The sequence below is a fragment of the Oncorhynchus mykiss genome, chromosome 13, assembly GCF_057628025.1.
Source record: "Oncorhynchus mykiss isolate SJ-2025 chromosome 13, ASM5762802v1, whole genome shotgun sequence".
NCBI lineage: Eukaryota > Metazoa > Chordata > Actinopteri > Salmoniformes > Salmonidae > Oncorhynchus > Oncorhynchus mykiss.
Genome location: NC_143034.1, coordinates 65173871 through 65196370, shown reverse-complemented (window position 1 = coordinate 65196370; position 22500 = coordinate 65173871). Strand labels below are relative to the sequence as shown.

Here is a 22500-nt window from a genome sequence, read left to right as displayed (position 1 = left end):
TACGGAGATAAAAGCATAATTATTCTGATGTGTATGGTTCTGTTCTCTCAGGGTGGGTGAGTCTCCAGGACAAGGCAGGAAAGTACAGAAGAAGCCAAAGAGCCCTCCCACTAACAGGTACAGTAGAGAACAGTGCTGCCCCCTACTGACTGCACATAAGTGGCTCTTACTGTCTCCTATACTTCACATCTCTGACTGTCTCCTATACTTCACATATTTTACTGTCTCCTATACTTCACATCTCTGACTGTCTCCTATACTTCACATATCTTACTGTCTCCTATACTTCACATCTCTGACTGTCTCCTATACTTCACATCTCTGACTGTCTCCTATACTTCACATCTCTGACTGTCTCCTATACTTCACATATCTTACTGTCTCCTATACTTCTCATCACTCTCTCTCCCCCTCAGGATCCTGAAGCCAAGTCAGGGTCAGAATGCCTCTGTCCCAGGTCAGCTAAACCGACAGGGGTGAGTCCAGTCTCCAACATTTCTCTACTTCTCCCCCTCTCTTTATTTCTCTGCCCTTCTTCTTTAATTCCTTAACTCATAAAAAATAAAAACTCCAATAAATACTAAAATTTTAATTTATAATGAATAAAAATCACCCCATCTCTCCCCCCTCTCTGTCTGTCAATCTAAGTCTGTGTGTCAGGAGCTGGTACAGAAATACCTCGGAGGACAGAGTGAGGCGCTCAGACAGCCTGAAGAATCATAACTCCCTGAGCTAACTGGTTCCTCCCTCAGTCCCTCTATGACCCCTCACTCCCTGACCCCCTTTGATCCTTGACCTCTGGGCCTTCTATCAGCCCCATGTTGCACTATGGTTTGACTACCACCAATGCTACTAGTCCCTCTAACCTCCCTCTAACCTCCCTCTGACCTCCCTCTAACCTCCCTCTAACTTCCCTCTAACCTCCCTCTGACCTCCCTCTAACTTCCCTCTAACCTCCCTCTGACCTCCCTCTGACCTCCCTATGACTTCCCTCTAACTTCCCTCTAACCTCCCTCTGACCTCCCTCTGACCTCCCTCTAACTTCCCTCTAACCTCCCTCTGACCTCCCTCTGACCTCCCTCTAACCTTCCTCTAACCTCCCTCTGACCTCCCTCTGACTTCCCTCTAACTTCCCTCTAACCTCCCTCTGACCTCCCTCTGACCTCCCTATGACTTCCCTCTAACTTCCCTCTAACCTCCCTCTGACCTCCCTCTGACCTCCCTCTAACTTTCCTCTAACCTCCCTCTGACCGCCCTCTGACCTCCCTCTAACCTCCCTCTAACCTCCCTCTGACCTCCCTCTGACCTCCCTCTAACTTCCCTCTAACTTCCCTCTAACCTCCCTCTGACCTCCCTCTGAACTCCCTCTAACTTCCCTCTAACCTCCCTCTGACCTCCCTCTGACCTCCCTCTAACTTCCCTCTAACTTCCCTCTAACCTCCCTCTGACCTCCCTCTGACCTCCCTCTAACTTCCCTCTAACCTCCCTCTGACCTCCCTCTAACCTCCCTCTAACTTCCCTCTAACCTCCCTCTAACTTCCCTCTAACCTCCCTCTAACCTCCCTCTGACTTCCCTCTGACCTCCCTCTGACCTCCCTCTGACCTCCCTCTGACCTCCCTCTGACCTCCCTCTGATGGTTCAGTCCAGTGCTCTCTGCCCAGGACATACCCTATCCAATGGATTGTTGCTATAGTTACATAGATTGTTCTACTATTTATCTCCCTTTTGCATGTGTACAGACGGATTCTGTTTATTTGCTTACCTCGTGTTTCGGACATTTCAGTGAAAAGTTGTCGTCTTGGAACATGCAGCCTGAGAGAGAGAGAAAGAGAGAGAAGGAAGGAGACAGAGAGGGAGAGAAGGAAAGAGAAAGATAGAGGTAGGGAGAGAAGGAAGGAGAGAGAGAGAGAGAGAGAGAGGGAGAGAGAGAGAAGGAAGGAAGCAGAGAGAGATATAGAGAGGGAGAGAGAGAAGGAAGGAGGGAGAGGAAGAGATGGAAGGAGAGAGAGACAGAGAGGGAGAGAGAGAAGGAAGGAGGGAGAGACAGAGAGGGAGAGAGAAGGAAGGAGAGAGACATAGAGAGAGAGAAGTAAGGAGAGAGAGACAGAGAGGGAGAGAGAGAGAAGGAAGGAGAGAATGATAGGATGAGGTAGGTTGCAGCCATGGTGTACTCTGCAGGATTAAACTGGTCCTTCAGTTCCTCTCAGTGCTGCCTCTGTGAGGAGTTCTAATCCCCACGGTACCTACTGATGGCATGATGTAATGTGAGGGGAGGCCATACCTACATACAGCATATGCTTATACACACATGAACACACACACACACACACACACACACACACACACACACACACACACACACACACACACGCTACCTCCACCCCTTCATTCCCCCTCCTCCTTCACCCTTCGCTCTTACTCCCCTCCCCCTTCACCCTTCCCTCTTATCCCCTCCCCCTTCACCCTTCCCTCCTACTCCCCTCCCCCTTCACCCTTCCCTCTTACTTCCCTCCCCCTTCACCCTTCCCTCTTACTCCCCTCCCCCTTCACCCTTCCCTCTTACTCCCCTCCCCCTTCACCCTTCCCTCTTACTCCCCTCCCCCTTCACCCTTCCCTCTTACTCCCCTCCCCCTTCACCCTTCCCTCCTACTCCTCCCACTCCTTCTTGCCTGCTTTATCCATCCCTCTCCTCCTCTCTCCTCTCTCTCTCTCTCTGAGGGCTCTTACCTCTCTCCTCCTCTCTCCAACCCTTTTCTCTCTCTTTCTCTCTCCGAGGGCTCTCACCTCTCTCCTCCTCTCTCCATCCCTTTCCTCTCTCTCCTCTCTCTCTCTCTCTGTCTCTGAGGGCTCTTACCTATCTCCTCCTCTCCTCCTCTCTCCTCTCTCCTCCTCTCTCCATCCCTCTCATCTCTCTCTCTCTCTCTCTCTCTGAGTGCTCTTACCTCTCTCCTCCTCTCTCCAACCCTTTTCTCTCTCCGAGGGCTCTCACCTCTCTCCTCCTCTCTCCATCCCTTTCCTCTCTCTCCTCTCTCTCTCTCTCTGTCTCTGAGGGCTCTTACCTATCTCCTCCTCTCCTCCTCTCTCCTCTCTCTCTCCTCTCTCTCTCTCTCTCTCTCTCTCTGAGGGCTCTTACCTATCTCCTCCTCTCCTCCTCTCTCCTCTCTCTCTCCTCTCTCTCTCTCTCTCTCTCTCTCTCCGAGGGCTCTTACCTATCTCCTCCTCTCCTCCTCTCTCCTCTCTCTCCTCTCTCTCTCTCTCTCTCTCTGAGGGCTCTTACCTATCTCCTCCTCTCCTCCTCTCTCCTCTCTCTCTCCTCTCTCTCTCTGAGGGCTCTTACCTATCTCCTCCTCTCTCCTCTCTCTCTCCTCTCTTTCTCTCTCTGAGGGCTCTTACCTATCTCCTCCTCTCCTCCTCTCTCCTCCTCTCTCCTCTCTCTCTCTCTCTCTGAGGGCTCTTACCTATCTCCTCCTCTCTCTCTCCTCTCCTCTCTCTCTCTCTCCTCCTCTCTCCTCTCTCTCTCCTCTCTCTCTCTCTCTGAGGGCTCTTACCTATCTCCTCCTCTCTCTCTCCTCTCCTCTCTCTCTCTCTCCTCCTCTCTCCTCTCTCTCTCCTCTCTCTCTCTCTTTGAGGGCTCTTACCTATCTCCTTGGCGCAGATGTAGTGGTATTTGTGAGGGCAGCCTTTCCAGCAGCAGCTGATGGACGCGCCCACTCTCTGGCACTTGGAACAGCTCTGGAGACCAGACAGACAGACAGAGAGAAAGACGGACAGAGGGACAGCCAGCCAGACAGAGAGACATAGAGCCATACAGACGGGCAGACAGGCAGACAGACGGGCAGACAGGCAGACAGACAGTCTCAAGTTAATAATAAAGCATCTACTTGATGTTGCCAAAAATACGTCACTGTGTCCAATATGTCACTGTGTCCAATATGTCACTGTGTCCAATATGTCACTGTGTCCAATACATCACTGTGTTCAATATGTCCCTGTGTCCAATATATCACTGTGGACAATATGTCACTGTGTCCAATATATCACTGTGGACAATATATCACTGTGTCCAATATGTCACTGTGTCCAATATGTCACTGTGTCCAACATGTCACTGTGGACAATATGTCACTGTGTCCAATATGTCACTGTGTCCAATATGTCACTGTGTTCAATATGTCACTGTGTCCAATATATCACGGTGGACAATATGTCACTGTGTCCAATACGTCACTGTGTCCAATACGTCACTGTGTCCAATATGTCACTGTGGACAATATGTCACTGTGGACAGTATGTCACTGTGTCCAATATGTCACTGTGGACAATATGTCACTGTGTCCAATATGTCACTGTGTCCAATATGTCACTGTGTCCAACATGTCACTGTGTCCAATATGTCACTGTGGACAATATGTCACTGTGTCCAATATGTCACTGTGTCCAATATGTCACTGTGTCCAACATGTCACTGTGTCCAATATGTCACTGTGGACAATATGTCACTGTGTCCAATATGTCACTGTGTCCAACATGTCACTGTGGACAATATGTCACTGTGGACAATATGTCACTGTGTCCAATATGTCACTGTGTCCAATATGTCACTGTGGACAATATGTCACTGTGGACAATATGTCACTGTGGACAGTATGTCACTGTGTCCAATATGTCACTGTGGACAATATGTCACTGTGTCCAATACGTCACTGTGTCCAATATGTCACTGTGTCCAATATGTCACTGTGACCAATATGTCACTGTGTCCAATATGTCACTGTGGACAATATGTCACTGTGTCCAATATGTCACTGTGTCCAATACGTCAGTGTGTCCAATATGTCACTGTGTCCAATATGTCACTGTGACCAATATGTCACTGTGTCCAATATGTCACTGTGTCCAATATGTCACTGTGGACAATATGTCACTGTGGACAATATGTCACTGTGTCCAATATGTCACTGTGGACAGTATGTCACTGTGTCCAATATGTCACTGTGGACAATATGTCACTGTGGACAATATGTCACTGTGGACAGTATGTCACTGTGTCCAATATGTCACTGTGGACAATATGTCACTGTGTCCAATACGTCACTGTGTCCAATATGTCACTGTGTCCAATATGTCACTGTGTCCAATATGTCACTGTGTCCAATACGTCACTGTGTCCAATATGTCACTGTGTCCAATATGTCACTGTGGACAACATGTCACTGTGGACAACATGTCACTGTGGACAATATGTCACTGTGTCCAATACGTCACTGTGTCCAATATGTCACTGTGTCCAATATGTCACTGTGTCCAATATGTCACTGTGGACAATATGTCACTGTGTCCAATATGTCACTGTGTCCAATATGTCACTGTGTCCAATATGTCACTGTGTCCAATATGTCACTGTGGACAATATGTCACTGTGTCCAACATGTCACTGTGTCCAATATGTCACTGTGGACAATATGTCACTGTGTCCAATATGTCACTGTGTCCAACATTTCACTGTGGACAATATGTCACTGTGGACAATATGTCACTGTGTCCAATATGTCACTGTGTCCAATATGTCACTATGGACAATATGTCACTGTGGACAATATGTCACTGTGGACAGTATGTCACTGTGTCCAATATGTCACTGTGGACAATATGTCACTGTGTCCAATACGTCACTGTGTCCAATATGTCACTGTGTCCAATATGTCACTGTGACCAATATGTCACTGTGTCCAATATGTCACTGTGGACAATATGTCACTGTGTCCAATATGTCACTGTGGACAATATGTCACTGTGTCCAATACGTCACTGTGTCCAATATGTCACTGTGTCCAATATGTCACTGTGACCAATATGTCACTGTGTCCAATATGTCACTGTGGACAATATGTCACTGTGGACAATATGTCACTGTGGACAATATGTCACTGTGTCCAATATGTCACTGTGGACAGTATGTCACTGTGTCCAACATGTCACTGTGTCCAATATGTCACTGTGGACAATATGTCACTGTGTCCAATATGTCACTGTGTCCAACATGTCACTGTGGACAATATGTCACTGTGGACAATATGTCACTGTGTCCAATATGTCACTGTGTCCAATATGTCACTGTGGACAGTATGTAACTGTGTCCAATATGTCACTGTGGACAATATGTCACTGTGTCCAATACGTCACTGTGTCCAATATGTCACTATGTCCAATATGTCACTGTGACCAATATGTCACTGTGTCCAATATGTCACTGTGGACAATATGTCACTGTGTCCAATATGTCACTGTGGACAATATGTCACTGTGTCCAATACGTCACTGTGTCCAATATGTCACTGTGTCCAATATGTCACTGTGACCAATATGTCACTGTGACCAATATGTCACTGTGTCCAATATGTCACTGTGGACAATATGTCACTGTGGACAATATGTCACTGTGTCCAATATGTCACTGTGTCCAATATGTCACTGTGGACAGTATGTCACTGTGTCCAATATGTCACTGTGGACAATATGTCACTGTGTCCAATACGTCACTGTGTCCAATATGTCACTATGTCCAATATGTCACTGTGACCAATATGTCACTGTGTCCAATATGTCACTGTGGACAATATGTCACTGTGTCCAATATGTCACTGTGGACAATATGTCACTGTGTCCAATACGTCACTGTGTCCAATATGTCACTGTGTCCAATATGTCACTGTGACCAATATGTCACTGTGACCAATATGTCACTGTGTCCAATATGTCACTGTGGACAATATGTCACTGTTTCCAATATGTCACTGTGGACAATATGTCACTGTGTCCAATACGTCACTGTGGACAATATGTCACTGTGTCCAATATGTCACTGTGGACAGTATGTCACTGTGTCCAATATGTCACTGTGGACAATATGTCACTGTGGACAATATGTCACTGTGGACAGTATGTCACTGTGTCCAATATGTCACCTTGTCCAATACGTCACTGTGTCCAATATGTCACTGTGTCCAATATGTCACTGTGTCCAATATGTCACTGTGTCCAATACGTCACTGTGTCCAATATGTCACTGTGTCCAATATGTCACTGTGGACAATATGTCACTGTGGACAATATGTCACTATGTCCAATACGTCACTGTGTCCAATATGTCACTGTGTCCAATATGTCACTGTGTCCAATATGTCACTGTGTCCAATATGTCACTGTGGACAATATGTCACTGTGTCCAATACGTCACTGTGTCCAATATGTCACTGTGTCCAATATGTCACTGTGACCAATATGTCACTGTGTCCAATATGTCACTGTGGACAATATGTCACTGTGTCCAACATGTCACTGTGTCCAATACGTCACTGTGTCCAATATGTCACTGTGTCCAACATGTCACTGTGTCCAATATGTCACTGTGTCCAACATGTCACTGTGTCCAATACGTCACTGTGTCCAATACGTCACTGTGTCCAATACGTCAATGTCACTGTGTCCAATATTTTCCCTACAAAATAGACTTGAACAAGGCAAATGTTTTTCTTATTTGTGATCTATTTTTTCTTATTATTCCATTTCATAGTAATGTAAAAACCCCATTCATTTCTAACTGTGGGAGGTTAGAATTATAGATCACAATCATGTACAGTTTACTGTATGTGAAATACAGCACTTGAAATATTGACTCTCCATTGGTAAGATGCAGGATCAGTATCAACCGGAGAGAGAGAGGTGGAAAGAGAGAGAGAAAGAAAAAGAGAGAAATCAGCATAGAGAAAGAAGAAGGTCTCACCGTTTCTGTGGAGGTGTGAACAGCCTCTTTCAGGCCGTACAGCCTCCCTGCCACCATGATGATCCCATTGGTCCAGATAGCACAGTTCTCATGGGCCCAGTGTTCCTTAGCCTCAGCCTCCCCCTGCAGTCTCTGGAGGAGGCCTCCTCCTCCATTGCCCCCTTCCTGACCACCAGCTGTGGCCTCCGCAGCCCTCCTCTCCCCCTGGAGCTTCTGCATCCTCCTGAACCGATCCCGTAGGGTGGGCCGGTGCGTGCTTCCGCCCTCCGCCGGTGCCCTCTCTGCCCTCCTGGGGCGCCAATGGTGGGGGTGGGGCTGATGATGGTGACTCCCACCACTACTACTACTGCCCTGCTTTGTGACTGTCTCCATATCCACCTTTTTACTAACTTCCTTTTTGAAGCCGGGGTCTCCTTCGCTTGTTGGGGTGCTGCTGCTTGGTTCCCTGATGCTACTGTTGGAGCTTATTTTCTCTCGGTTTTCCCTCGGGGTTTCTATATGTCTTGCTGACAGGATTTTGCGGGGGATGCTATCCTCTGGGAAGTAGGGCCCACACAAATCCCCCAGCTCACGGTAATTTGCTGGCTTTCCACACAGGCAACACGTTAGACACCTGTCAATTAACGTTTTGTTAACCAAGGGCCCCTGGAGCATAGCTGAGGAGCTGGGTATCGCCTTGGCAACTGTGACTGGGTTTTTAATTTTGTCCGGGCTCTTTTTCCGGAGATTCTGAAGCACCATCTTCAGCTCTTCATCGCGCCTGTTGACGATGGTACAGAGAGAGGTGAAGTCTCCGGAGCTGTCCATACGCACATATGGACAGAAGGAGTGTTTGATTCTGCTTTCAGGAGTCTTACTCAGTACCTGTTTGAGAGAGGGCTCTGGCTGATTTTCCTCTGACACTGCAGGACTTTCCTTTTTCCATTTCTTCTTCTTGAGTCTGGCCTCCCTCCCTGCAGCCTTTACCACCGCTTCAATCACCTCCATGGCGTCTTTGATTCCCTTTTTAGGACCAGGTTTTTTGTGAACCCTCAGAGGTTTGCTGCTCTGCTGTTCACCTGGTGCTCTCCCTCTCTTTTTGGAGGGGGATGAAGAGGGCTTCCTCCCTCGTTTGGAGGGAGGCGGCTGGATCATTTCTGTGGCGATCACCTGCGGGCTGTCTGTGATCTCACCTGGGCCGGCTGGTAGAGCGGGCATTGTTGTTAACGCTATGTCAGTGGGTGTCTCTGTCTGCTGTTCTGCTGTTGTTGTCTCTACCTCCTCGTCAGCCACAGGCCCCTCTGAAGGCTGTCCTCCTTTCCTCTTCCTCCTCCTCTGTTTCAGGTGCATCTCGTGGTTGTTCTTGATGGCCCTCTGCTTGGCCAGCCGCGGCGTGTTGATGATCAGGCTCCCCGTCTCCATGGCGACCACCGTGGCGTCCGTGCTCTCTACCATGGCCCATTTCCTCCTCTTGGTCCTGGTGGGTTTGTTGGCGCCGCTCGCCACTGCAGCGTCTGGCACCCCTGATGGGAGTGGCTCCGGCTGCACCCCCTCCCCGGTGTTCTGCTGCACCCTTCTCTCCTGTTCTGTGTTCTGGGCCCCCGTGGAGCTCCCCACGTCTCTTGCTAACTCCTCCCGTGACACATCAGGGGCGCTCACCGCCGCCACTGGGGCCTCGCTCTCCTCCGAGACGGGCAGCGACACAGGCTTTGACGTCACTTCATCTACTGTCGCCTCTGTGCTCTCGGGCTGTGGTGTTGGCGGGTGTTTCTTCGAACCGGTGCCCGAGTTTATTTTCTGAACCATGGCCTCGTATTTCAGACCCCTGCCTTTGCGCGGGGGGAGGTACTTGGTTTTAGTGGGACACTGAGAAGGGACACTGGGCATTTCACTAACCACATCACCGTCAGCCATCGTGGGAGGAGGGTTATCTTTGGTCAGCACAGTGATCAGAGAGGCCTTGATGTGCCTGCCTCTCTTTAGCCTTCTCTTGGGCCCTCGGACACCCATCTCCTTGGGTTTGACTAATGGAGGCTGGTTGGCCTGGTCAGAATGGGGAGTTTCAGGCTGGGGCTGTTTTGGTTTTGGTTTTGGACCTCGCTTTTTCTTCACCGGAGGCTCTAGAGGCAGAGGACTGGGTTTTCTTTTGAGTGGAGGTACAGGTGCAGTTTCAAGAGGTACAGCTACAGTCGGTTCTTTAGGTTTCTCAGGTGGAGCGACAGGTATACTAATGTCTGTTACACTGTTGTTTGTTACACTGTTGTCTTTTATGCTGGTGTCTGTTACGCTGGTGTCTGTTACACTGGTGTCTGTTACATTGGGGTCTGATACACTAGTGTCTGTTACTCTGGTGTCTGTTACACTGACGTCTGTTGCAATGGTGTCGGTTTCACTGGTGTCTGGTTTACTGGTGTCTGTTACACTGGTGTCTGGTTTACTGGTGTCTGTTATACTGGTGTTGGTTTTACTGGGGTCTGTTACTCTGGTGTCTGTTACACTGGTGTCTGTTACACTGGTGTCTGTTACACTGGTGTCTGGTTTACTGGTGTCTGTTACACTGGTGTCTGGTTTACTGGTGTCTGTTACACTGGTGTCTGGTTTACTAGAGTCTGTTACACTGGTGTCTGTTATACTTGTGTCTGTCTGGTTAGGGAAGACAGGGATTGCTGGCTCTATGCTCATACGTTCCTCATTTTGTAACACTGCATTGGACTTTGTTATACCTGTCAGGGTTTGAGTCAGGATTCCCTCAGATTGCGCCTTCTCTTTTTCCTTTGGAAGCTTATCCTGGGGGGGCTTCCTGGATCTCAGGACCATGTTCTTTCCGTCCTTGCCTGGAGCTTTCACTTCCTGTTTCCCATCACCTTGCTGACTGTTGATGCTCAAGCTCTTCTGGCCTCTTCCTGGACCCCCTGTTATGAGTGGAATGGGACCTTCCTGTTCTGCCAACTTCGACTTAGAGCCCGTACCCCTGGGACGACCACGGGGTGCTCCTTCATTTGGTTTTGAACCAGGTTTTGGTCCTGGTTTTGGACCCGGTTTAGGCCCTGGTTTTAGAACTGTTTTTGGGCCTGGTTTAGGCCCCGGTTTTAAACCTGGTTTTGGGCTGGGCTTCGAATCGGGTTTCAAACCTGGTTTTGGTCCTGGTTTTAGACTTGGCTTTGAACCTGGTTTTGGCCCTGGTTTTAGTCCTGGTTTAGGCCCTGGTTTTAACCCTGACTTTGGGCCTGGTTTTGGGCCTGGTTTCGAACCTGGTTTCCGCCCTGGTTTCCGTCTTTCAGGGGGCTGGGGATCCTTAGGAGGAGTGTCCTGCGCGTTGAATGAGCGAGTGCACATTCTGGACCGGGAGCCCTCAACAAGCAGTTTGGGTGTCTCGCTCGTTGTGATTATGTCCTGGTGAGCGGCCATGTCTAGCTGATCGGAGAACAGAGCACTCTTGCTGGAGGGCATGCAGGGTTTCTGCGGTGGCGAGGGGGCACTCTCCCCCTCTCTCTCCACACTCAGCTGTCTCCTGAATTCCACACCTGAGTGCATCAGTCTCCTCCTGCCTCGGCCGTGCTTCCGGCCGAAAGCCTGCGGGTGTGCAGATAGGGCCACGGGTTCTGGCTTGGCTGAAGGGGTCACAGCGCTTGGGCAGCTGATGCCCGGCTCCATGTCCTCATCACCTTTCTTTGGCGAGGGTGGGGTGTTGGCCCAGGAGGGCGCTGAGTGCAGTATGGACTTCCCCGGCAGCTGAGGGGAGTCAGGCTCCAGCACGTTGGAATCGCTGTGATCAATATGGTCCCTGGTGTGAGACGGAGCTGGAGGTGTTGCTATCTCGCTGAGAGCTGAGAAAACCATCATGGCTGAGTGAGACTGGGGTGGAGTGTCACAAATGGCTGACCCACTTTCTGGGGATTCTGCTGCTGCTGCTGTTGCATCTGGTTGTGCTGCTTGGCTTTCTGTCTCTGCAGACTCTGTGTTACTGTAAGGCTGAGGCTCAGCCAGGCTCTGGCCTTCTGTTCTGCTGCACAGTTCTCCAGAAGGCTCCTCCTGTGGGCTCTTTCTATTGTTGAGGTCCCTCTCAGTTGATGGCAGGCTCTCACTCTCTTCTCCCTCTCTCTCCTCAGCAGACAGAGGAGAAGATATGGAGTTCTGCTTTCTCTCCTCCTCCCCCTCCTCATCCTCCTCCTCTTCTTCTCTGCTCTCTCTCTTCTCTGAGGCGGAGAGCCTCTGGTCCAAAGCCTCGCCCCGTGGGGTAGGGGATGTGTTCTCCGAGCTGTCTTCCTTCTCTGTTAAATATTGATCTTGGTCAAGGTCACCCCTGGAAATATAGGGGGATGTCTTCACTGAGCTCTCAGAGTCAGTGGGAGATTCGGATTTGAAGGCCTCTGATTTCATCTCCTGGCCCAGGTCTCCCTTGTGGCTGGAGTCTGAGAGGCTTGGGGACTTATCCGCCGAGTCCCCTTTGCCTCGGTCGTATTTGTTTTGTATCTTGTGGTACATGTTCTCCTCGTAGCAGTAACTCTTTCCCTCGGTCACTGCTTTGTTGATCTTGCTATACAGCGCTGGGCCTTTCTCGTCCTCTGGCCATTTCTCCCGCTTCTCAGAGGTATCTGTGACATTATCGCTGCCTCTGCGGTCACTCTCGCTGTCGGAGGTCTTTTTCACGCCATCATCCTCGTAGTCTGCTATTTTCTCTGTCCAGGCCAACTCCTCAAAGTTTTCCTTCAGTGGCAAGCCAAGACGTTGGATGTCTGGAGGGGACTGGCTCTCCTGCTTCATGGGGCTGGGAATCGTCACACTCACGGGGGACCTCTCATCCCCCACGCTCTTCATGGAGGTTTGTCGGGGTTCGTGTCCCCCCTGTGACCTGGGGTCAGGGGTCATGTTGTCCCTGGAAGCCACGCTCTGCAGGCCGGACACAGAGTCACCAGACCGGGTGGACATGTCATCCGGAGAGGTCATGGAGCAGGATGAGGCTGTGTCCAGGCCCAAGTGTGTGTTGTTGGGGGCCTGAGCTGGGCTCCTGCCCTGGCCGCAGTAGTAGTACCCTCTCTCCAGCTGCTCGTCAGAACTACTGGAGTACCCCCCCTCCTGCATCTCCATGGGGACGAGCTGGTGCTGGTTGGTGCTGTAGGGGTCCTGCATGGGACCCCCACCGTGCTGACCCTCGGGGCCTCCTGGCACTCCTTTGTAAACCTCTTCCTTCTTGGAGGAGCTGCCTCCACTGCTCCCAATGCTGCTGCGCTTGGCCCCCTTCTTGTTGGCGACCATGGCCTCGGAGAGCAGCAGCTGCTGCACATTGTTGGAGATGTTCTCCACCTGAGAGGTGAGGGCATTCAGGCTCCACAGGCTGGGGTTGGCAAGCAGCTTCTCAGAGAAGCGCTCCTTCATGGAAACCCCCTGTGTGTAGCTGTGCTGCGGGGTTGGGTGGGCCACGTTGGGGGACGAGGACGGGTGGGAGCGCGGCGGCATCAGCAAGCCTTGGTCCTGCAGACCCGCTGAGGAAGAGGAGGACGAAGAAGCCGCCCCTGGGGTCATTGGTGGCTGGCTGTACTGGAAGCTCTCTGGATTGGTCATCAAAGGGGAAGGGGTGGAGCTGTAGGAGGGCGAGCGGCCTACAGAGCGTGCAGGGGAGTGGCTGGAGGCGGGACTACATGTCTGGTAGTACTGCTCAGGGGATCTGACGGACAGCTCGGACAGACAGTAGTTCTGCTGGGGCTGGCTAAAGTGTTGGTATTTGGGGTGGGTCTCCTGGGGAGTGGGAATGCCTTGTAGTGGGGGCTGGGGCTCATAGCCACCCCTGGAGGGAGTCTGTTGGTAGCTGTAACTGTTCTGGGGTGGCGGGCGGTATCCCCCCTGCTTCAGACCACTGTGGCTGCCCATCTGCCTAGTGTACTGGGAGCTGGGCGGCATACTATATCCCTTGTAACAGTGGGGCATTGGGCTGCACTTCTCCATGTAGGAGGAGGAGGATGGCGAGGGGGACGGGGGATGTTGGGGGTAGTGGAGGTGGCTCTGGGGGTACATCAACGGGGACTGGCCTGGGTTTGCGGGATGGGGCTGGTGGTGTGGGCTGGTGTAGACCGGAGCAGAGGCCTGGTGGGACTGGTGACACTGGCTCTGGGAGTGAGCCAGCATGTTCTGGTCCAGATACTGGGAGGACCCAGGGGGACCTGGCTCCATCCTGCCTACCATCTCCTGCTCGTACTGAGCTAGCTGAGCTGGGTCGTCCCACTTAGACTGATGGAGGTGGCCTTCACTCATATACTGGGCCGGGTATCCCCCCGGGCCCATGTGATTGCTGTAGCCGCCTGCCTGCATATGCTGGGGAGTGGGAGGAGGTCCTTGGCTCCCCCCACTGTAAGCCTTCTTATCATGAGGCGTCGAACCTCCTCCACCACCCACACCACCACCCACACCGCCTCCATTACCCTGGGGGTATCCAGGGTATGCCTGCTGGCTGTAACAGTCCTTAGGTCCAGGTATGGGTCCACTTCCTGGTCCAGGTCCGGCTCCTGGTCCCGCTGGAGGCATCCCTGTAGCGGTGGCCAGCGCGTGCGCCTCGTAGACCTGCCTGGTCTGTCCGTGGTGGGGGTGTTGTCGGTAGCTCTCCAGGCGTGATAATTCATGGTGCTCCTGCTGGTAGCAGGGCTGGTTGCCATGGAAACCGCTCCTCTCTCTGCTGAACGACTGCATGGCTCCAGCTATAGGAGGGGCGGGGGGAGGGAGGGGGTCGGGGGTGGGGGTGTTCTGACAGAGAGAGAGAGAGAGAGATGAGAGAGAGATGAGAGAAGGAGTGGAGAGGGAGATGGGGAAAGAGGGGGGGGGGGGGGGGATAGAAAAACAGAAGAGAGAAGGAGGGGGTGTTAGTATCACAGAGCCAGGACATTACATCTCTACCTTCACGTCTCTAACCCCAACATCCTTTATCTCACCAGGAAAGATCAGAGACACAACAACAAAGTCTTGCCTTTCTGAGATCAATTGACTTAATATCATGTTCAATTAAAAGAAATGCTCGATTTGAATTCACAAGTAATGTTACTGTACACACCTGTACACAGCTGCACTGGAAATACATTCAAATGATTGATTTTCCCTTGACAGATTCTAAGCAACGGACATATCTTCTGTGCAAGATAAGATGGAGTCTGGACTCTGGTCAGGGAACAGTGAACAAGCTAGAATACTGCGGCCATTTCAACCATCTCAAGATGGAGGGAGCTAGCCCGTTGTTGGTGGAGCTAGCCCGTTGTTGGCGGAGCTAGCCCGTTGTTGGCGGAGCTGCGATTGTCAGGCAGTGTGAGTCAGACATGTCTGTTAATGTGAGCTGCCGTCCAAACCAAGCCCGCCACGCAAGGACACGACCTCTGGAGGGGAAACCAGAATAGACGGGGCACAAGAAAACACATAACCAGATAACTTGTGTGATGAATAGGTGAGGTGTTAAAAGATAACGGTCGATTGAGATGTTCTGTGACCAAATCCCGTCAATGTCATTCTGCATGAAAAATCTCATGGGAATTTTCACTGTGTTTTTGTGAGGCTATTGTTACTCAATATTTACTTGTAATATGCAAGCACATGTTTCAGTATCACATTACAGCCATTAGCCCTCTCTCTCTCTCTCTCTCTCTCTCTCTCTCTCTCTCTCTCTCTCTCTCTCTCTCTCTCTTGCTCTCTCTCTCTCTCTCTCTCCCTCTCTTCCTCTCTCTCTCTCCCTCTCGCTCTCTCTCTCCCTCTCCCTCTCCCTCTCCCTCTCTCTCTCTCTCTCTCTCGCTCTCTCTCTCTCTCTCTCCCTCTCTCCCTCTCTCTCTCTCCCTCTCGCTCTCTCTCTCTCCCTCTCTCCCTCTCTCTCTCTCCCTCTCGCTCTCTCTCTCTCCTTCTCTCCCTCTCCCTCTCCCTCTCCCTCTCTCTCGCTCTCGCTCTCTCTCTCGCTCTCTCCCTCTCTCGCTCTCTCGCTCTCTCCCTCTCTCCCTCTCTCTCGCTCTCTCCCTCTCTCCCTCTCTCTCGCTCTCTCGCTCTCTCCCTCTCTCTCGCTCTCTCGCTCTCTCCCTCTCTCCCTCTCTCTCGCTCTCTCGCTCTCTCTCTCGCTCTCTCCTTACTCTCTCGCTCTCTCGCTCTCTCCCTCTCTCCCTCTCTCTCGCTCTCTCGCTCTCTCTCTCTCTCTCTCTCAATTAAATTCAAAGGGGCTTTACTGGCATGGAAACATGTTTACATTGCCAAAGCAAGTGAAATAAACAATAAACAAAAGTGAGGAAACACAGAACATCCACAAAAAACAATTTTAATTTAATATTAAATATTGCGCTTGAATTTAAAAAAAAAAGATAAAGACGTTTCAAGTGTTATATTGTCAGTTATGCACAGTGTTTTAGCAATGTGCAAATAGTTGTAGAACAAATAGTAGGGGAAGATAAATAAACAGATAAATATTGGTGGTATTTACAACGTTGTTTGTGTTCCACTGGTTCCCTTTTCTCGTGGCAACGGGCCACACATCTTGCTGCTGTGATGCCACACTGCGGTATTTCACCTAACCGATGTGGGAGTTCGTCAATGTTTGATTTGTTTATCAAATTATTTGTGGGTCTGTGGGAAATATGTGTCTCTAATATGGTCATACATTTGGCAGGAGGTTAGGAAGTGCAGCTCAGTTACCACCTAATGTTGTGGGCAGTGGGCACATAGCTTGTCTCACTCTCTCTCAAAGGAATGGGCCATACGACATGAACAGACAACACAGGAGCAGCTTCCATTGCAGTAGCACATCTCTAGCAGCTCAACCTAGTCCTCATCCTCTCCTCTCTGTCCCTGCTCCTCCTCTTCTCCAAGCTTCTCTAAGGGGAGTTGTGTGTGTTCCACACAGAGGAGGGAGGGGGTAAGGAGGGGGAAGGAGCTCTATAAAGGGAACAGAGTCACCTGGAGACAGTGCAGTGTGTCGGGCTGTTCCAGCTCTGCACCTTGTGCTCAGCCTCCCGCCCCAGGGACAGTGGCGTGTCCCAACAAACAGTATTACTCATCTCTGCACTGCAACTGTCTGTGTAGTGTGTGTGTGTGTGTGTGTGTGTTTGTGTGAATGTTCATCCATGTGTGTGCGTGTGCGTGTGTGCGTGTGTGTGTGTGTGTGTGAACGTTCATCCATGTGTGTGTGTGCATGTGTGTGTTTGTGTGAACGTTCATCCATGTGTGTGTGTTTGTGAATGTGTGTGTGTGCAGCTCTGAGCTCATCAATCGGAGGCACAAACAGTTTCCTGGGAGACTACCCACACGGTCTCCCCCATCCCCTATAACTAGCTGTGTGTGTGAGGACAAGGAGGTCTACTCAGGCGCTCACAATTTAGTGGTGTAAGATCTGTCACTGTAGCACAATGTAACACAATGACACACAGACAGCTTCCTTTGTGTGTGTTTTGAAGCTGCGTTTGGATAATAGCGTTGTCAGTCTCCAGCACCACAGACTAGACCGTGGTAATAATTGGCCTGATCGCGTAGCAGCTAGGCGCTATACTATTGATGATGGTTTTGGTGTTCAATTCACCCCCCCTCTGTCTCTGGTTCACTGTTTTCTGTCTCTATCTTTTGCTCTCTTTCTCCTCCCTCTCTCTCTCTCTCTCTCTCTCTTTCTCTCTCTCGCTCTCTCTTTACTACTCTTGTCCCGAATCCTTAAATTCAAAACACTCGCTCTGCAGGAACATAATTCGACACAGAAAGCCATGCTCTCTCTGGCAACACACATGGTTAGTACAGGCAGCAGGGGAGGATATGCAAAGCTGCTGAAAGCCTCAGTGTCTGGTGTCATTGGTTACGCTCAGGATCTGTAACAGGAAGATGCTACAGCAGAGCAGCAGGAGACGGATGCCTCTTCTCTTCCTCTGTCTGTCTGCCTGTCTGCCTGTCTGTCTGTCTGTCAGTCTCTCAGTCTCTCTGTCTCTCTCTCGCTCTCTCTCGCTCGCCCTCCCTCCCTCCCTCCCTCCCTCCCTCCCTCCCTGTCTGTCTCTCAGTCTTTCTCTCAGTCTGTCTCTCAGTCGCTCTCTCTCGGTCTCTCTGTCTCTGTCTCTCCGTCTCTCTCTCTAGCTCGCTCGCTCTCCCTGTCTGTCTGTCTGTCTGTCTGTCTGTCTGTCTGTCTGTCTGTCTGTCTGTCTGTCTGTCTCTCAGTCGCTCTCTCTCGGTCTCTCTGTCTCTGTCTCTCTGTCTCTCTGTCTCTCTCTCTAGCTCGCTCTCCCTGTCTGCCTGCCTGCCTGCCTGCCTGCCTGCCTGCCTGTCTGTCTGTCTCAACTAAATTTTTCAATTTTAATTTAAGGACTTTATTGGCGTGGGAAACATATGTTAATATTGCCAAAGCAAGTGAAGTAGAAAATAAACAAAAGTGAAATAAACAACAAAAATTAACAGTAAACATTACACTCACAAACATTCCAGAAGAATGTCAAATGTCATATTATGGCTACATAGACTACATACAGTGTTCTAACAATATGCAAATAGTTGAAGTACAAAAGGGAAAAGAAATAAACATAAATATGTGTTGTATTTACAATGGTGTTTGTTCTTCGCTGGTTGCCCTTTTCTTGTGGCAAAAGGTCACAAGTCTTGCTGCTGTGATGGCACACCGTGGTATTTCACCCAATAGATACAGTGGGGCAAAAAAGTATTTAGTCAGCCACCAATTGTGCAAGTTCTCCCACTTAAAAAGATGAGAGAGGCCTGTAATTCATCATAGGTACACTTCAACTATGATAGACAAAATTAGCAATTTTTTTTTTAATGAATTTATTTGTAAATGATGGTGGAAAATAAGTATTTGGTCAATAACAAAAGTTTATCTCAATACTTTGTTATATACCCTTTGTTGGCAATGACAGAGGTCAAACGTTTTCTGTAAGTCTTCACAAGGTTTTCACACACTGTTGCTGGTATTTTGGCCCATTCCTCCATGCAGATCTCCTCTAGAGCAGTGATGTTTTGGGGCTGTTGCTGGACAACACAGACTTTCAACTCCCTCCAAAGATTTTCTATGGGGTTGAGATCTGGAGACTGGCTAGGCCACTCCAGGACCTTGAAATGCTTCTTACGAAGCCACTCCCTCATTGCCCGGGCGGTGTGTTTGGGATCATTGTCATGCTGAAAGACCCAGCCACGTTTCATCTTCAATGCCCTTGCTGATGGAAGGAGGTTTTCACTCAAAATCTCACGATACATGGCCCCATTCATTCTTTCCTTTACATGGATCAGTCATCCTGGTCCCTTTGCAGAAAAACAGCCCCAAAGCATGATGTTTCCACCCCCATGCTTCACAGTAGGTTTGGTGTTCTTTGGATGCAACTCAGCATTCTTTGTCCTCCAAACACGACGAGTTGAGTTTTTACCAAAAAGTTATATTTTGGTTTCATCTGACCATATGACATTCTCCCAATCTTCTTCTGGATCATCCAAATGCTCTCTAGCAAACTTCAGACGGGCCTGGACATGTACTGGCTTAAGCAGGGGGACACGTCTGGCACTGCAGGATTTGAGTCCCTGGCGGCGTAGTGTGTTACTGATGGTAGGCTTTGGTCCCAGCTCTCTGCAGGTCATTCACTAGGTCCCCCCGTGTGGTTCTGGGATTTTTGCTCACCGTTCTTGTGATCATTTTGACCCCACGGGGTGAGATCTTGCGTGGAGCCCCAGATCGAGGGAGATTATCAGTGGTCTTGTATATCTTCCATTTCCTAATAATTGCTCCCACAGTTGATTTCTTCAAACCAAGCTGCTTACCTATTGCAGATTCAGTCTTCCCAGCCTGGTGCAGGTCTACAATTTTGTTTCTGGTGTCCTTTGACAGCTCTTTGGTCTTGGCCATAGTGGAGTTTGCAGTGTGACTGTTTGAGGTTGTGGACAGGTGTCATTAATACAGGTAGGAGGACAGAGGAGCCTCTCAAAGAAGAAGTTACAGGTCTGTGAGAGCCAGAAATCTTGCTTGTTTGTAGGTGACCAAATATATATTTTCCACCATAATTTGCAAATAAATTCATTAAAAATCCTACAAATCCTAATTTTGTCTGTCATAGTTGAAGTGTACCTATGATGAAAATTACAGGCCTCTCTCATCTTTTTAAGTGGGAGAACTTGCACAATTGGTGGCTGACAAAATACATTTTTGCCCCACTGTATGGGACTTTATCAAAATTGGGATTGTTTTCTAATTATTTGTGGATCTGTGTAATCTGAGAGAAATATGTGTCTCTAATATGGTCATATTATTGGCAGGAGGTTAGGAAGTACAGCTCAGTTTCCACCTCATTTTGTGGGCAGTCTGGACATAGCCTGTCTTCTCTTGAGAGCCAGGTCTACCTTTGGAGGCCTTTCTCAATAGCAAGGCTATGCTCACTGAATTTATACATAGTAAAAGCTTTCCTTAAGTTTGGGTCAGTCACAGTTGTCAGGTATTATGCCACTGTGTACTCTCAGGGCCAAAAAGCATTCTAGTTTGCTCAGTTTTTTTGTTAATAAGGATCTGCCCCTTTAAAAGAAATGTTAGCCTAAAATGACATACCCAAATCTAACTGCCTGTAGCTCAGGCCCTGATGCAAGGATATGCATATTCTCAGTACCATTTGAAAGGAAACACTTTGAAGTTGGTTGAAATGTGAAAGGAATGTAGGAGAATATAACACAATAGATCTGGTAAAAGATAATACAAAGGAAAAAACAACCGTTCTTTTATATTTTTTTTGTACCATCATCTTTGAAATTTAAGAGAAAGGCCATAATGTATTATTCCAGCCCAGGTGCAATTTAGATTTTGGCCACTAGATGGCAGCAGTCTATGTGCAAAGTTTTAGACTGATCCAATGAACCATTGCATTTCTGTTCAACATTTTGCGTCAAGACCGCCCAATTGTGCCTAATTTGTTTATTAATAACTTTTCATGTTCAAAATTGTGCACTCTCCTCAAATAATAGCATGGTATTCTTTCACTGTAATAGCTACTGTAAATTGGACAGTGCATTTAAGCTTTCTACCCATATAAGATGTGACTATGTCCTGAGAAATGTTCTTGTTACTTACAACCTCATTCTATTTGCATTAGCCTATGTTAGCTCAACCGATCCCGACACCGATCCCGCAGAAGTTCATTCTTTCCAATGTGTCAAGTAATTATATGTTTGTTTTCTCGTGATTTGGTTGGGACTAATATGTTGCTGTCCTGGTGCTCTGTGGGATTTTTTTGTGTTTGTGAACAGAGCCCCCAGGACCAGCTTGCTTAGGGGACTCTTCTCCAGGTTCGTCTCTCTGTAGGGAATGGCTTTGTCATGGAAGGTTTGGGATTCGCTTCCTTTTAGGTGGTTGTAGAATTTAACGTCTCTTTTCTGGATTTTGATAATTAACGGGTATCGGCCTAATTCTGTATGTCTAAATACAGTCCAGTCTAGTCCAGTCCAGTCCAGTCAGTCAGTCAGTCAGTCAGTCAGTCAGTCAGTCACGTTATCTTTACTGAGGGACTCTCTTTTTCTTTCTCTCTCTCTCTCATTCTCTCTCTCCCTCTCTTTCTTTCTCTCTCTCTCTTTCTTTCTCTCTCTCTTTATCTCTCCCTCAGCTCTTGGCCTGTCCCTGGGCCGTGACTAGAGAGGAGAATGAGGATGGGGGAGGATGAGAAGGAGGGGGAGGAGAGTGGGTGGAGAGGCTAGAGGAGGAGAGGAGACTTGGGTCTGGAAAGGAAATGATTAGTCTAGTGTAGAGGAGAAGGATGAGGGAGGAGAGTATGATGGAGGAGAGGATGAGGGATTAGAGGATGAAAGAGGTGAGGAGAATGAAGCTGGCGAGGAGGACAGGCTTGGGGAAAGTAGGAGTGGAGAATCAGCTTCAGGGGAGGAGAGGAGGAGGAGAGGAGGAGGAGGAGGAGAGGAAGGGAGGAGAGGAGGAGAGGAGGAGAGAAAAGGGAGAGGAGGAGGAAGAGAAGGAGGAGGAAGAGGAGGAAGAGAGGAGGAGGAGAGGATGAGGAGAGGAGGAGAGGAACGGGAGAGGAAGAGGAGGAGAGGAAGAGAGGAGGAGGAGAGGAGGAGGAGAAGGAGAGGAAGAGGAGGAAGAGAGGGGGGAGGCTATAAAAGAAAGGAGGAAACTAAGTATGGGGGGAGGAGATGAGAGGAAGATGCTTGTACTGGAGGGAGAAAATGAGACTGATGAGAGGAAGATGCTTGTACTGGAGGGAGGAAAGGAGACTGATGAGAGGAAGATGTTTGTACTGGAGAAGAGAAGGAGGAGGAAGAGGAGGAAGAGAGGAGGAGGAGAGGATGAGGAGAGGAGGAGAGGAACGGGAGAGGAAGAGGAGGAGAGGAAGAGAGGAGGAGGAGAGGAGGAGAGGAAAGGGAGAGGAGGAGGAAGAGAAGGAGGAGGAAGAGGAGAAAGAGAGGAGGAGGAGAGGATGAGGAGAGGAGGAGAGGAACGGGAGAGGAAGAGGAGGAGAGGAAGAGAGGAGGAGGAGAGGAGGAGAGGAAAGGGAGAAGAGGAGGAGGAGGAGAGGAGGAGGAGAAGGAGAGGAAGAGGAGGAAGAGAGGGGGGAGGCTATAAAAGAAAGGAGGAAACTAAGTATGGGGGGAGGAGATGAGAGGAAGATGCTTGTACTGGAGGGAGAAAATGAGACTGATGAGAGGAAGATGTTTGTACTGGAGGGAGGAAAGGAGACTGATGAAAGGAAGATGCTTGTACTGGAGGGAGGAAAGGAGACTGATGAGAGGAAGATGCTTGTACTGGAGGGAGGAAAGGAGTCTG

At 49.5% G+C, this 22500-nt stretch overlaps 1 protein-coding gene across 2 annotated transcripts in view; it reads right to left on the bottom strand.

Moving 5' to 3' along the window:
- The window catches only part of LOC118938331 (retinoic acid-induced protein 1), a 235966-nt gene that overhangs the window by 6103 nt on the left and 207363 nt on the right, over positions 1–22500 (bottom strand). Inside the window, exons 2-4 of one of the 2 annotated variants that reach the window (XM_090197175.1) lie at positions 7785–14498; positions 3640–3733; positions 1764–1813 (exon numbers count right to left, since the gene is read on the bottom strand). In XM_090197175.1, coding sequence (XP_090053301.1) covers positions 1764–1813; positions 3640–3733; positions 7785–14444 — 6804 coding nt within the window. In that variant the 5' untranslated portion in view covers positions 14445–14498. Of the gene's footprint in view, positions 1–1751; positions 1814–3639; positions 3734–7784; positions 14499–22500 lie in introns of those variants that run through there. The other variant, XM_090197174.1, reaches the window with a different exon arrangement.